At 36.9% G+C, this 15,061-nt stretch overlaps 1 protein-coding gene across 2 annotated transcripts in view; it reads right to left on the bottom strand.

Moving 5' to 3' along the window:
- Positions 1 to 15,061, bottom strand: part of Nr6a1 (nuclear receptor subfamily 6 group A member 1) — a 209,277-nt gene that overhangs the window by 155,553 nt on the left and 38,663 nt on the right. For both annotated transcript variants that reach the window (XM_074053226.1, XM_074053227.1), the window contains exon 3: positions 6,789 to 6,833. In XM_074053226.1, the coding sequence (XP_073909327.1) occupies positions 6,789 to 6,833 (45 nt within the window). The remainder of the gene's footprint in view (positions 1 to 6,788; positions 6,834 to 15,061) is intronic.

Raw genomic sequence — 15,061 nt, 5'->3', positions numbered from 1 at the left:
TTAAGACAAAGAAACGTTCCCTTTCTGTTTCACACCAAGCACCAATAGCCCACTTCCCTGAGCCTCCGTCTAGTTAAAGCCTATAACTTTTTTCTTTTTTTTTAAATCTTTCCCTCCTCCTTTCCCAACCCTTAACTGGATGATTCTTACAGTATGAATTTAAAGGACCCTTCAGGTGAATTAGTATTCATGCATAAAATATTCACCCATCTTATAAGTGATTGATAGTTAATGTATTTCTACCTATGATAAAAGGCTACTTATAAGCAAGTTATTAAGGGATTTATAATCCCTTTTACTTATAGTAAAAGTTGGATGTCTATAAACTAAATTTAATAGTGTTCTATTAAGCCCTGCTCCTACAAAATGGGTAGGAAGTTGCAAAGATCCTTTTGTGAATTGCACACATAAAATCAGCGGGAAATTTTGGAGGTGTCAGAAGAAATCAATTTCACTGTTGAATGAATTAGTGAGTTTTCAATTGTTGCCATTCCTCCCTCATAATCTTCAATTATGCCTCACTTAGCATCATCACTTTCAATTTAGTTTGATATACGCTCTGTAGAATGATAGGTATTACACATCAATATTGTTATTTTTTATTTCTCCAGTAATTAAGTCTGTGACAGGTATATGTCATGTTTCAAACAGGAACCAAACAATTGCTGAAGTATTTAATATCATCCTTCCTACAAATTTATTTGTATATTAACAGTCCATAACCAAGGAATTATTTTCAACTGGAAAACAGGAACTTGCAAGTTAAGTAAGTAATGAGGTCTTTAATAAACCTAAATGGGCTGAGGTTTAAAAAGTTGGCATCTGCCATATTCAAGGAAACTGCCTTCACTTGCCAGATCACACTGCTTCTAGCAGAGCTATCATCTTGAAACCTTATCTTCCTTATCACTTCCGGGAGCATTAGAAACTCAAACCTCTACTTTCACAGCTCAACGGCTTCCTGGAATCTCACATCTCCTTAACAGACATTCTTTCTTGTCCAGAAGTTTTCCCATTTCCATTTTTTATGAGAAAAACCCACATCTTAGACAACAACATTCACAAATGGACTTTAAAAGAACAGAGTTTCAGATGAAGGGACAGCATGGAGTCACTAATGTCTCTTCCTGAATTCTCCCTGAAAGTAGATCTCAACTCTTGCACACAAGAACATAACTGTCTTATCCCACCCCCTCAAATTCAGAACTCCTTGCATTAAGAGTCTGTGTATCACCTTACCCTTCCATCTTTCTCTCCCTTACCTGAATGTTCGAAAAAAAGAGGCTAAGGTCAAGCATGGAGGTGAATGCCTCCAAACTTGTTCCAGACTTGGGAGGCTGAGGCATGAAGATGGTGAGTTCTAGACACCCTGGGCAACACAATGAGACCCTGTCTGAAAGAGAGAAAGACAGAAACACACACACACACACTGAGTGACTGGCTAGTTATTCATGAAATTACCCACTTTGATTTTTGAGAGACAACGGAAGGGAGAGAAGAAAAAGGAGTCCCATTTATTTTTTACTAGACTTTTCATATTTGCTCTTGAAATAGCTAAAGGTATAACTTCTCTCAAATTCTGAAGGCTAGTTGTACTACATTTTGGAATATCTTCTTTTTTCTATTCTGTTTAATTATGAGTTTTCCAAGTAATATTTATCTACTTTCCAGTCTGAGTGCTCACTTTTCACTCTTCAAGTTAGGACCTATTGCCACCTACTGGACAAACTGGGAATACATACCAACACATTCTCACATCTGCATCCAGAATAAAACACTCACTACATGAAATTCAAAATTGGAGAGGTCCTACACCTATCTAGAAATTCAGCTAGTTGGTTTGTGACTTCATACACACACACAAAAAAAACCCCACAAATACAAAGGTATGTGAACAGAAAGAAAATTCTCAAAATAAAGAAAAATAAGAATCTTCTGGAAACAGTGTTGCTCTGAGGTGAACACATGGTCTTTGGTTCTTATGAACATAGCCACAAAAATAAATATCAAATATTACCAGGTTGAATTCAACAATATATGAAAATTATAATACATCATGACCACACGAAGGTATCACAGGATATAAGGCTGATGCCCCTTTCAAAATCCAATTCACCACATTAGCAATCTCAATATAGGACTGGAAGTGTGGCTCAAGAAACAGACTGCCTATCTAGCAAGTACAAAGCCCTGAGTTCAAACCTTAGTGTCACCAAAAAAAGTACTAACAATCTAAATATCAAAATTCAGAAACAGTATCTGAAAAGTCTTGACACCACTCATAATTTAAAAACAAACACAGCAAACTAGGAATGGAAGCTCATAGAAAGCATTTACAAAAACATACAGCTTTCTGACCTCAAAACTTTTTTTTTTCTTTTTTTTTGTGGTACTAAGGTTTGAACTCAGGGCCTTATGCTTGTTAAGCAGGCATTCTACCACTTGAGCCACTCCACCAGTCCTCGATTTCAAAACTGACTACAAGGCTGGCATCATGGTATATACCTGTAATCCCAGCACCTGGAAGCCAAAAGCAGAAGGATCTTAAGTTGAAAGCAGTATGGACAACATAGGGACACCCTGGCTCAAAAAAAAAACCCTGTATCAGTTGAAACAGTTTGGTACTGAGGTCTGGGTATAGCAAAGGGTAGAGCACTAGCCTAACATGTATGAGGCCCTGAATTCAATCCCCAGCAACTCAAAAAACTCAGTGTGGTACTAACATAAATGACAGGCATACAGACCAAAGGAATTGAAAGCCGGGGTGGGGGAAAAAAACCTCACATATATGAACAAATGATTTCTTTTCTTCAGTGCTGAGGATCAAACCTAGGATCTTATGCATGCCAGGCAATGCCAAATGATTTTTGGCAAAGTTCCCTCTTTTATTAGGAAAAGAACAGTCTTTTCAACATATGTAACTGCAAAAAACAAAATCCACATGTGAAACAATGAAGCTGGACATTAGCTAACACGATATACAAAAATTAACTCAATATCAAAAACAAATGTAAAAGCTCAAACTATAAAACTTCTACAATATAGGGAAAAAGCTTCATGATAGTGGATGCATTTGGCATGGTTTCTTGGCTATGATACCAAAAGCACAAACAACAAAAGAAAAATTAAAAACTCCAGGGCCTGAGTGTAGCTCAGTGGTAGACAGCAAGCTTAGCATGTATAAGGCCCTGGATTTTATTAGGAACACCAAATAAAGTTAAAAAAACAAACCAAAAAAAACCCCAAAAAAACCTTAAAGCTCCAGTGCATCAAAGAATAGAATCAGCAAAGTAAAATGGCAACCTTCAGAACGGAAAAAAATATTTGCAAATCAAATGTGATAAAGAGTTAGTATCCAGAATACAGAAAGAATTCCTACAACTAAAGCAAACAGAAGCCAATTTTTAAAATAGGCAAGACTTGAATAGACATTTCCCCAAAGGAGATATATGAAAGACACTCAACATCATTAATTATTAGGGAAACACAAACTAAAAACACAGAAAATGGCAAGTAATGGTGAGAATGTGGGAAATTGGAATTCTTGTGCCTGCTGGTGAGAATATAAAACGGTGAAGCTGCATATGGAAAACAGTACAGAAATTATGCAAAACTCAAAAGCCAAATTACCATATGGCCCAACAATCCTACTTCCGGGTATAGGCCAGTAAGATTTTAAAATTAGGACACCCTTGAACACCAATATTCATAGAAGGTTTATTCACAATGGCCAAAAGTTGGAAGAAACCCAAATGCCCACCAACAAGTGAATGGCTAAATAAAATGTGGCATATACCGCCAACAGAACATTATGAAGCCTTAAAGAGTAAGGGAATTCTAACACATTCCACAGTATGGGAAGACCATGAACACATTATGCTAACTAAAACAAGTCAGACACAAAAGGAAAAACACTGTATGAGTCCACTGATTCAGAGCGCCTGGGAGTAGTCAAACTGATAGCAACAGAAACTAGAAACTTACTACTAAAAACCTCTAGTAATAAAACAGTGTGGTACTGATAGAATACCCAGGAAAAAGCTCTCACACATATGGCCTTTTCCCTTTATTTTTAGGTTTGAAGGGCCTGAAAGAGGTGGGTAGTTATCATAACATTAAGCATACAGAGTTTTAGTTGTGCAAGATGAGAAGAGTTCTGTGGATGGATGTTAGTGATGTGAATATACTCAATGCCACTGAAGTGCTCACTGAAAAATGTTTAGATGGTGAACACAGTTTTAAAAAATAAAAGTCAGACATGTTTATCACATGCCTGCAATCCCAGCACTCAGGAGGCAGAGGCAGGGGGACAGTGAGTTCAAGGCCAATAGAGGTTACACCTCAAAAGTTCCAGTACCAGTCTAGGCTACATAGTAGGACTCTGTCTCAAAACAAACTAAAAATAAAAATAAATTTAAAAATAAAAGGAGAAAAGAAAACGCTACTAACACACGCTTGGTAGTGAAAGTGAACCCTGTCCCCCTAAGCTTAAGAATAAGACAAGAGTATCATTCTCATCACTTCTGGAAATCTCAGCCATGCATTAAGTTAAGAAAATAAGCAAAGTCATAAACATCAAAAAGGAAGATGTAAAACTGTCTTTATTCACAGATATGCACATAAAAAATCCCAAAGAGTTTATTTTTAAAGTTATTAGAAATAGTAAAATTTAACAATGTCACAAGACACAAACTCCATATACAAACAATTACACTTCTAAATACCAACAATGAACAATTAGAAAACAAAACTTAAAAACAATAGAGTTTATAATAGAATTAAAAACCAAAATATTGGCTGGGCACAATCCTAGCTACTCAGGAGGCAGAGATCGGGAGGATTGTGATTCAAAGCCAGCATGGACAAATAGTTTATAAGACCCTATCTCGAAAAAACTCATCACAAAAAAGGACCAGTGGAGTGGCTCAAGGTCTAGTCCTTAAGTTCAAGTCCAAGTACCACAAAAAAAAACAAAACGAAACAAAAAAAAACTTCAGGGTAAGTTTCAGGATGGTATACAAGACCTCAAGACTGAACACTTTAAAATTTTAATGAGAAAAAAATGAAGACAAGCTAAGTCAGTGTAAAGATACACTGAATGTGTGGATTGGAAAACGCACTATTAGTAAGATGACAATTCTCATCCTGGAAATATAATTCAGTGGTGGAGTACTTACCTAGTGCACAAGACCCTGCATTTGATCCCTAACACCACAAAAAAAATAATATAGAATTCTTCTCAAAATGATACGGTCAGCAGCGCAAGTCAATAAAAATTGCAGTAGGCTTTTTTGTTTTTAAAAAAAGTAATAAACTGATTACAGATTCTATACTTTATATGGAAATTAATAAAAAGAAAATTTTCACCAAAATAATGAAAATGAAGACTGGAGTTGGAGAACTAACATTACCTGATTTTAAGATTATTTAAAAAAACTATATAATTGAGACATTGTGACATTTATGAGAAATTAAAAAGATTAATGAAAAAGAATATAGATTCTGTAAATAGACTTACACAAATTATTTTTCAAAAAGAGAATCAAAATATTCAATGAGGAATGGCTTTTCAACAAACAGTGCTAGAAGAAATGGATATTCATATCAAAGGCTGATTCCTACTTTATAACATACAAAACTTAATTTGATAGATTATGAGCATAAATATAAACATTAAATCATAGAATAAATAATAGAAAATAAAGAATATTTTTGCAACCTTAAATTAGGCCAGGGTTTCTTAGGGAAGACACAGAAAGAATTAATAAACAAAAAACTGGAGCAAGGCAAAGTGGCTCATACCTATAATCCCAGCACTTGGAAGGTAAAGACAAAAGGCCCACGAGTTTGAGGTCAGTCTGGGCTACACAGCAAGATCCTGTCTCAGACAGTAATTATAATATAATAAATTTTAATTCATAAAAACTTTAAAGTTCTGTTAATCGTAAAACATGTTAAGAAGGAAAGCCATAGACTAGGAGGAAATATTCCCAAAACATACATTCAATGAAGAACTTGTATCCAGAATAAAAACACCTACAGCTCAGTAAGTGGACAAAGAACATGGTTTTTTTAACGGTCGAAAAACTAAAAGATGATACATGATACCAGTAAGTGCGAAAAGGCTGGTCACTGGTGAAATGTAAATTAAAACCTCAATCTCATTACAATACTCCTTATAATAACTAACAATATTAAATACAAAGATGAGGAACAGGGGCTCACAAAGTACTAAACTATAAAAATGTATAAACATGAACCAACAATTCCTAGATATATGTCTAAGAAATAAAAACATATTGACAAAAATCTTGTACAAGAAATTTTTGAGCTGCTTTATTTGTAAAAGTCAAAAACTATACACAGCCAACGTGCCAGCAGGTAAACAGACAAACTGCGGTACGGTTCATGGAATATTCCTGAGCAATAAAAAGAAATGAACTCTCAACCCCTACATCATGAATTATTCTCAAATATACTGGAAAAAGTACAAAAGAGCAAATGTTGTATGATGCTATGCATATGAGATTTTAGAACAGGAAAACTCAGTTTGTCATGACAGAATTCAGAAGTTAATTGCTTCTAGAAGTGAGAATTTTCTAATGGGATGGAAATGCTCTTACCTTAATGCAATGTGGATTACAAAAGTCTGCATATTTGTGAAAACTGCTTTAATTTTACACTGTATATCTGAGTATTACATTGTATGTAAATTCATACCTTAATTTTAAGAAGATAAAGGGGACATGTGCTTTAGGACTCACACAGGGTTCAGTTCTGCCACTTACCAGCTGTGTGACCTTGGCCAAGTGTTAAACTGTCAGTTTCCCCATCTGTGAAATGGAAAGAACAAGAGTGACAGCTTCACAGAGATGCCAGGAAGAGTAAATGACATCAACATACAATAAACACACATTAAATATTAACAAAAAAGAAATCTGAAATCTTCTGTCCTCTATTTCAGTAAGGAGAAAAATACAGGAATGGGGCAAGTCACATATTTTATCTTGTTTTTAAAACAACTTAACAGGTATTATTAGTGTGGGTTTTTCTGTTTTGTTTGTTTTGTTTTGGCAGTACTGGGATTTAAATTCAGGGCCTACACCTTGAGCCACTCCACCAGTCCTTTTTTGTGATGTGTTTATTCTAGGTAGAGCCTCGAGAACTATTTGCCCAAGCTGGCTTGAAACTGAGATCCCCCCGATCTCTGCCTCCTGAGTAGCTAGGATTACAGGCGTGAAGAAACTGAGCTTTACAGGTTCCCTATGGTTATTCAGCAAGGAAGTGGCAATGCCAGGATGCAAGCTTTCACTCATGCTTTCTGTACTGCACTGTGCACCAGGCAGGCATTCCAGCAGGCTCACTGCCAGGATGGCCAGTCCATGAGATGCTACCGAAGGCTCCCTTCAACTCTTGACAGCACTAGCTCAAGCCTCTTGACACTGAGAAGGAGGCAAATCCTGATGGCTTGATTACTGAATGGAAGTAGGACTGAAAGTAGAAGACTGAAAATGCTATTCTAGGCTTTTACTCTGCTCTTGGGCTTCAAGATATTTCCTGTTACTTGAGGACACTAACATCCCTTCCTTACAGCAATTTCAATGTAAGAGACTTCTGAATGTAAAACCTGAACTCTAAGTGGGAAGCTCGAACCTAAGTGCCTCAATATGGCAGAACAGCATTGGAATCTTGGCAGCTAAAATGAGAACCAGAGACTTTATTTTTTTTTTATTTTTATTTTTTTATTATTCATATGTGCATACAATGCTTGGGTCAATTCTCCCCCCTGCCCCCACCCCCTCCCTTACCACCCACCCCGTCCCCTCCCTCTCCCCGCTACCCCCTCAATACCCAGCAGAAACTATTTTGCCCTTAGCTCTAATTTTGTTGTAGAGAGAGTATAAGCAATAATAGGAAGGAACAAGGGTTTTTGCTGGTTGAGATAAGGATAGCTATACAGGCATTGACTCACATTAATTTCCTGTGCGTGTGTGTTACCTTCTAGGTTAATTCTTTGTGATCTCACCTTTTCTCTAGTTCCTGGTCCCCTTTTCCTGTTGGCCTCAGTTGCTTTTAAGGTATCTGCTTCAGGTTCTCTGCATTAAGGGCAACAAATGCTAACTAACTTTTTAGGTGTCTTACCTATCCTCACACCTCCCTTGTGTGCTAAAGCTTTTATCATGTGCTCAAAGTACAATCCCCTTGTTGTGTTTGCCCTTGATCTAATGTCCACATATGAGGGAGAACATACAATTTTTGGTCTTTTGGGCCAGGCTAACCTCACTCAGAATGATGTTCTCCAATTCCATCCATTTACCAGCGAATGATAACATTTCGTTCTTCTTCATGGCTGCATAAAATTCCATTGTGTATAGATAGCACATTTTCTTAATCCATTCGTCAGTGGTGGGGCATCTTGGCTGTTTCCATAACTTGGCTATTGTGAATAGTGCCGCATAAACATGGATGTGCAGGTGCCTCTGGAGTAACCTGTGTCACAGTCTTTTTGGTATATCCCCAAGAGTGGTATTGCTGGATCAAATGATAGATCAATGTCTAGCTTTTTAAGTAGCCTCCAAATTTTTTCCAGAGTGGTTATACTAGTTTACATTCCCACCAACAGTGTAAGAGGGTTCCTTTTTCCCCCGCATCCTCGCCAACACCTGTTGTTCGTGGTGTTGCTGATGATAGCTATTCTAACAGGGGTGAGGTGGAATCTTAGTGTGGTTTTAATTTGCATTTCCTTTATTGCTAGAGATGGTGAGCATTTTTTTCATGTGTTTTTTGTCCATTTGAATTTCTTCTTTGAGAAAGTTCTGTTTAGTTCACTTGCCCATTTCTTTATTGGTTCATTAGTTTTGGGAGAGTTTAGTTTTTTAAGTTCCCTATATATTCTGGTTATCAGTCCTCTGTCTGATGTGTAGCTGGCAAATATTTTCTCCCACTCTGTGGGTGTTCTCTTCAGTTTAGAGACCATTTCTTTTGAAGAGCAGAAGCTTTTTAGTTTTATGAAGTCCCATTTTTCTATGCTATCTCTTAGTTGTTGTGCTGCTGGGGAATCCATTGGGAAAGTTCTTATCTATACCTACTAACTCCAGAGTATTTCCTACTCTTTTCCTGTATCAACTTTAGAGTTTGTGGTCTTGATATTAAAATCCTTGAGTTAATATTGGTATAGGGTGATACACATGGATCTAGTTTCAGTTTTTTGCAGACTGCTAACCAGTTTTCCCAGCAGTTTTTGTTGAAGAGGTCATTGATTTGGGATCTTTCACTCTTTTTAACATATGCATTCATGGCTATAAACTTTCCTCTCAGGACTGCCTTTGCTGTGTCCCATAGGTTCCGGTAGGTTGTGCTTTCATTTTCATTGACTTCCAGGAACTTTTTAATTTCCTCTTTTGTTTTATCAATGACCCATTGTTCATTAAGTAATGAGTTATTCAGTTTCCAGCTGTTTGCATGTTTTTTGTCTTTACTTTTGTTGTTGAGTTCTAGTTTTATTGCATTGTGATCAGATCATATGCACGGTATAATTTCTATTTTCTTATATTTGCTGAGGCTTGCTTTGTGCCCTAGGATATGATCTATGTTGGAGAAGGTTCCATGGACTGCTGAGAAGAATGTATATTGTGTAGAAGTTGGATGAAATGTTCTGTAGACATCAAGTAAGTCCATTTGATCTATTGTATATTTTAGATCTTGGATTTCTTTATTGAGTTTTTGTTTGGATGACCTATCTATTGATGATAATGGGGTGTTAAAGTCTCCCATAACCACTGTATTGGAGTTAATATATGCTTTTAGGTCTTTCAGGGTATGTTTGATGAAATTGGGTGCGTTGACATTGGGTGCATACAGGTTGATAATTATTATTTCCTTTTGGTCTATTTCCCCTTTTATTAGTATGGAATGCCCTTCTTTATCTCGTTTGATCAATGTAGGTTTGAAGTCTACTTTGTCAGAGATAAGTATTGCTACTTCTGCCTGTTTTCGGGGGCCATTGGCTTGGTAAATCTTCTTCCAGCCTTTCATCCTAAGCCTACGTTTATTTCTGTTGGTGAGATGGGTCTCCTATAAGCAACAAATTGTTGGATCTTCCTTTTTAATCCATTTTGTCAAACGGTGCCTTTTGATGGGTGAATTAAGTCCGTTAACATTAAGTGTTAGTACTGATAGGTACGTGGTGATTCCTGTCATTTAGTTGTCTTAGTTGTTTGAAGGTTTGGTTGTGTGTACCTAAGTTGAGGTTACTCTCTACTTTCTTGCTTTTTCTTTTCCTGTAGTTTGGTGCTGCCTGTCCTTTCATGGTTATGTTGGATTTCACTTTCTATGTGCAGAATCCCTTGAAGAATCTTTTGTAGTGGTGGCTCTGTGGTCACATATTGTTTTAGTTTCTGCTTATCATGGAAGACTTATATTGCTCCATCTATTTTGAATGATAGTTTTGCTGGGTAGAGTATCCTGGGGTTGAAGTTATTTTCGTTCAGTGCCCGGAAGATCTCACCCCACGCTCTTCTTGCTTTTAATGTTTCTGTTGAGAAGTCTGCTGTGATTTTGATGGGTTTACCTTTGTATGTTATTTGTTTCTTTCTCTCTTACAGCCTTCAATATTCTTTCCCTAGTTTCTGAACTTGTTGTTTTAATGATGATATGTCGTGGAGTAGTTCTATTTTGATCTGGTCTGTTTGGTGTTCTGGAGACCTCTTGCATCTGTACGGGAATATCTTTCTCTAGATTTGGGAAACTTTCCGTTATTATTTTGTTGAATGTATTATGCATTCCCTTTGCTTGCACCTCTTCTCCTTCTTCGATGCCCATGATTCTCAGGTTTGGTCTTTTGATGGAGTCGGTGAGTTCTTGCATTTTCTTTTCACAGGTCTTGAGTTGTTTAATTAATAGTTCTTCAGTTTTTCCTTTAATCACCATTTCATCTTCAAGTTCTGAGATTTTATCTTCTGTTTGTTCTATTCTGCTGGATTGCCCTTCCGTTTTCTTTTGCAATTCTGTTTCATTCTTTTTTCTCAGGTTTTCCTTATCCTGGCTCGTTTCCTCTTTAATGTTATCTATTTTTGTCCTGAGTTCATTTATCTCTTTATTAATCGTGTTCTCTGTTTCACTTTGGTGTTTATACAGTGCTTCTATGGTTTCCTTTATTTCTTCTTTTGCTTTTTCAAACTCTCTATTTTTGTTGTCTTGGAATTTCTTGAATGTCTCCTCAGAGACTTTTTTTTAAAAATGTATTTTGTTCTTAATAATGTGAGATTCTTACAAAAAAAAAAAAAGTTAAAATACAGAAATACAAGTTACCCTGTCATCAATCCCATTTTCCCAGACACTAGTCTTCATCCCAGCTAAAGCTGTGCCTTCTCCTCAACAGGCTTGCAACATTCCACTGCACATATAGTAACAACACACTTAACCAATTCCCTATCAAACTTCTGACTTGTTTCCAGTATTTTGTTTTGGGTTAGTTTTTGGTGGGACTGGGATTTGAACTCAAGGGTTTGCACTAGCAAAGCAGGCACTCTACCTTTTGAGCCAGTCCATTTTGCTCTGGTTATTTTGGAGATGGGGTCTCTTGAACTATTTGTCTGGGGGCCTCAGACCATGATCATTCTGCTCTCACCCTCCCAAGTAAGTCAGGATTATAGAAATGAGAACCAGCATCCAGCTATTTCCAAATTTTTACTACTATAAATAGTAAATGAAATCTGTGGATGTATATTTTGTATAACTGTCATTTCCTTAGGATAAATTCCTAGGTATATAAATTGCTAACCCTGTACTTTTACATGTTATTTTTATAAATTTTAAACTACTAAATCTGCAAAAATAAATCTAAACATTATCAGTTTTTATGGGTATTATTACATTAGGCTTATAAGAGTTCTCATTCTCCCACACCCTCATTAGTCCTCAAAATCATTATTCTTTAACATGGGTGATGTAAGCTTAAATGCCTGTAGAAGACTGCCAGGAAACAGAAATTGGTGAAAGAGGCCACATGAGATTGGGATTGTGACAAGTCTGAGAGTGCATGCTTATCTAAAGAGGGCAGCCACCACTCTGTTCCAGCCAACAGATGCCACACAGAAATCCAAGCTCAAAGTTAGATCTTCAAATTTGTAAAAAAAAGTTTGATAAAAGGAAACTTGAAATCCAAATTTTTAAAGAGTGACAACTAAGATGCTTTTAATTTAAACACCCTGCCAACTCAAAGAAAATATACCTATACAGAGAACTTGGAATTTTATGTTAACAGATGTAACACTATTTCACTAGTTTATTCTGCAGGTATCTTCCCATGCTTATCAAAAAGCATGTTCAATTTCAGTTTACAATGACAGCAGCCTTTCAAAGGAGAAGCTTATTTTTTCTTTCAGATTCATATCCACAACAGATACTGGGCCAAAAACTACTTCAGGTAGAGAAGTTAAAGACTGGTCTTAGATGACAAAATTGTGCCCAGGAAATATACAAATGGACTAATCAGGGATTGAGGTGCCAAACTCTCCACATATTTGCAGCACCACAAAACTTTTAGGGAAAATGCTAATTTGCAATATAAATAACTTGGAAGGGGAATGCCTTTAATCTGCAGTATCTCTCCATTACTGATAAAGTTTCTCTTTGGTAAGACATCAAAAAAAGAAGGGAAGAAGTCCCATACATTCATTGTTAACATATATTGAATTCAAGTAACTACTTTCAGCTTTTTTTTTGTAATGAATACAGATTTATAAGCATCTCTCTAATCTTAAAATGTTACCTCAATACTGCTCTCACAGAAAGAACAATTGCTACAACCTATCTAGCCTCAGAGTTTCTTTTCATTCCTTCTTAGTCATCCATTACACATCTCCAGACTTAGATGTACAAGCATTCCCTGCACCCACCAGAGATAATGGCAGACATCCATGACTATCCAGTGACCCAACAACTGCCTTTGAATGCAACTATCTTTTCATCAATTGTAAACAAATGCTAAACTCCTGGCTCCATAAAGAGTCTCTACCAAATCAGTATAAACTCTGAAATAGGAGCAGAGGTCAAGGGGATGAGAGTTCAGCCTAAGCTCTGGATCTCATGCCACCCCCACTCCGTTCAAAAGAATCCTTATCAGGACTCTTTCTGCAAAAAGCCACATTCAGGAGCTTGAACCAACAGTGATGTGGTAGACTCAGCTGACGCTTTGGAAGCAGGTTCTTGGAACTGTTATGAATGCAAAATACCTGAATCACTAGCAGAATGTTGTGGAGAAAGGGGGGCCTAAGGAGGGAATTTATCTTAATTTGTTTCAGGAAAAAACCCTGTCTGATAAATGATGGAATAATCTAAGATGACAAAATCTCTTTGGAAACTTATTGAATTATTCTACTGTGTCTAAAAATCATCCTAATATATAAAAGGACGCTCAAATAACTCTTCAAAGTAGCCTTTATTCTTTATTCTTTAGTACATAAGAAGGCACTATCCAGGCTATAAAATCAAGATACTGCCTTAAACTCTTCCACCATTAGCTTTCTTTTTCAATACTGGAGACTAAATCCAGGGCCCTGTACATACCAGGTGCTCTACTACTGAGCTACACCCCAGCCTCACCATTAGCATGTGAGACTTGTCACTCAAGAGAGCTACAAACAGTTTAAGTTAGTTAAAATTGGGGCTCTGGTGTTATACTTCACTATGTACTTTTGGGTGAGTCATTTAATCTTTTCAGACCTCAAAGTTCTCATCTATAAAAAGGGAATAATCTTTTTAACAGGTTTTATAGCTGTTTAATGGAAAAAAAATGCATGTGAAGCACTTTGTGTGTAGTATCAGCCATCACTGCTGTATGGGATACAAACCACATTAAGTTTTGTGTTTGTCTTTCTGAATTAACCAATTCCTTGAAGCAGGATCTATATTCTTAGCTTGGCACACAAAGTGAGGAGAGAGGAAAGGATAACTTTTCCTATAAAAGTCAAACTTGAAAGTAGATCATTTTATATGATATATTCCTTCTCACAACTATTGAATATATACAAAGTGCTGGGCACATAAGGAATACCAAATAAACGGTAATTCCCTTACCTTCTTGAGTTTGATCTCTAACATTCAGCCTTAAGTTCCTTCTCTACAGCCAAGCACCAGTGGCTCACACCTACAATTCTAGCTACTTGGAGGCTGAGATTGGAGGACTGAGATTTGAGGCCAGCACAGGCAAATAGTTTGAAACACCCCATCTCCAAAATGACCAAATCAAAATGAGTTAAGAAGTGTGGCTCAAGTTGCAGAGCACCTGCTTTGTGAGGGCCTGCTTTGCAAGCACAAAGCCCTGAGTTCAAACCCCACTCCCACAAACACACAGAAAAGTTCTTTCTCTATAGAGGATACTTGCGGTTATATGAACTACTTTCTGGGACCAAAAAATTATGACATATAGATTGACAACTGAGAACAGACATGGGACAGAATTCTGTAATTCTGGATCAAACCTATGGTTACTCTATACGTAGGTGTATGAGTACAAATTGTCTCCTTGGGATCCCAACGATCTGACAGTTAAATACAAGCCAGAGCAACGTCGTGGTAACATGCTGTCTTAACATGAAGCTGTTTTTATCGTGCCTGCTCATCCCACCACTACCCACAGACCCCTCTTTGGTGGGCATTTACCATTTGGCAAGCAGACAAAGGTTAATTAAACTTTCAAATTTCTTTTCTTTTTTTTTTTTTTTTTTTTGGCAATAATGGAGTTTGAACTCAGGGCCTTGTGTTTGCTAAGCAGGCACTCTACTGCTTAAGTGTTGTCTCCAGCCCTCCCTCTTTTTGTTTTGAGACAAAGTCTTACTACATAACCCAGACTGGCCTCAAACTCATAATCTTCTGGTGTCTACTGGGACTACACTACAAACACACAACACCACACTGAATCAAGTCTCTTATTTAGCTATTCACTTATTTATATTTGGGATTACTGGGGTTTTGAACTCAAGTACTTCCTCTCCTTAGGAAAGCACGCTACCATTTGATCCATGGGCCCCAGTCCTTTCCCTTTACTTATTTTTCAAAT

This window comes from Castor canadensis, chromosome 13 (genome assembly GCF_047511655.1).
Source record: "Castor canadensis chromosome 13, mCasCan1.hap1v2, whole genome shotgun sequence".
NCBI lineage: Eukaryota > Metazoa > Chordata > Mammalia > Rodentia > Castoridae > Castor > Castor canadensis.
This window is presented reverse-complemented; position numbering and strand designations above follow the sequence as displayed.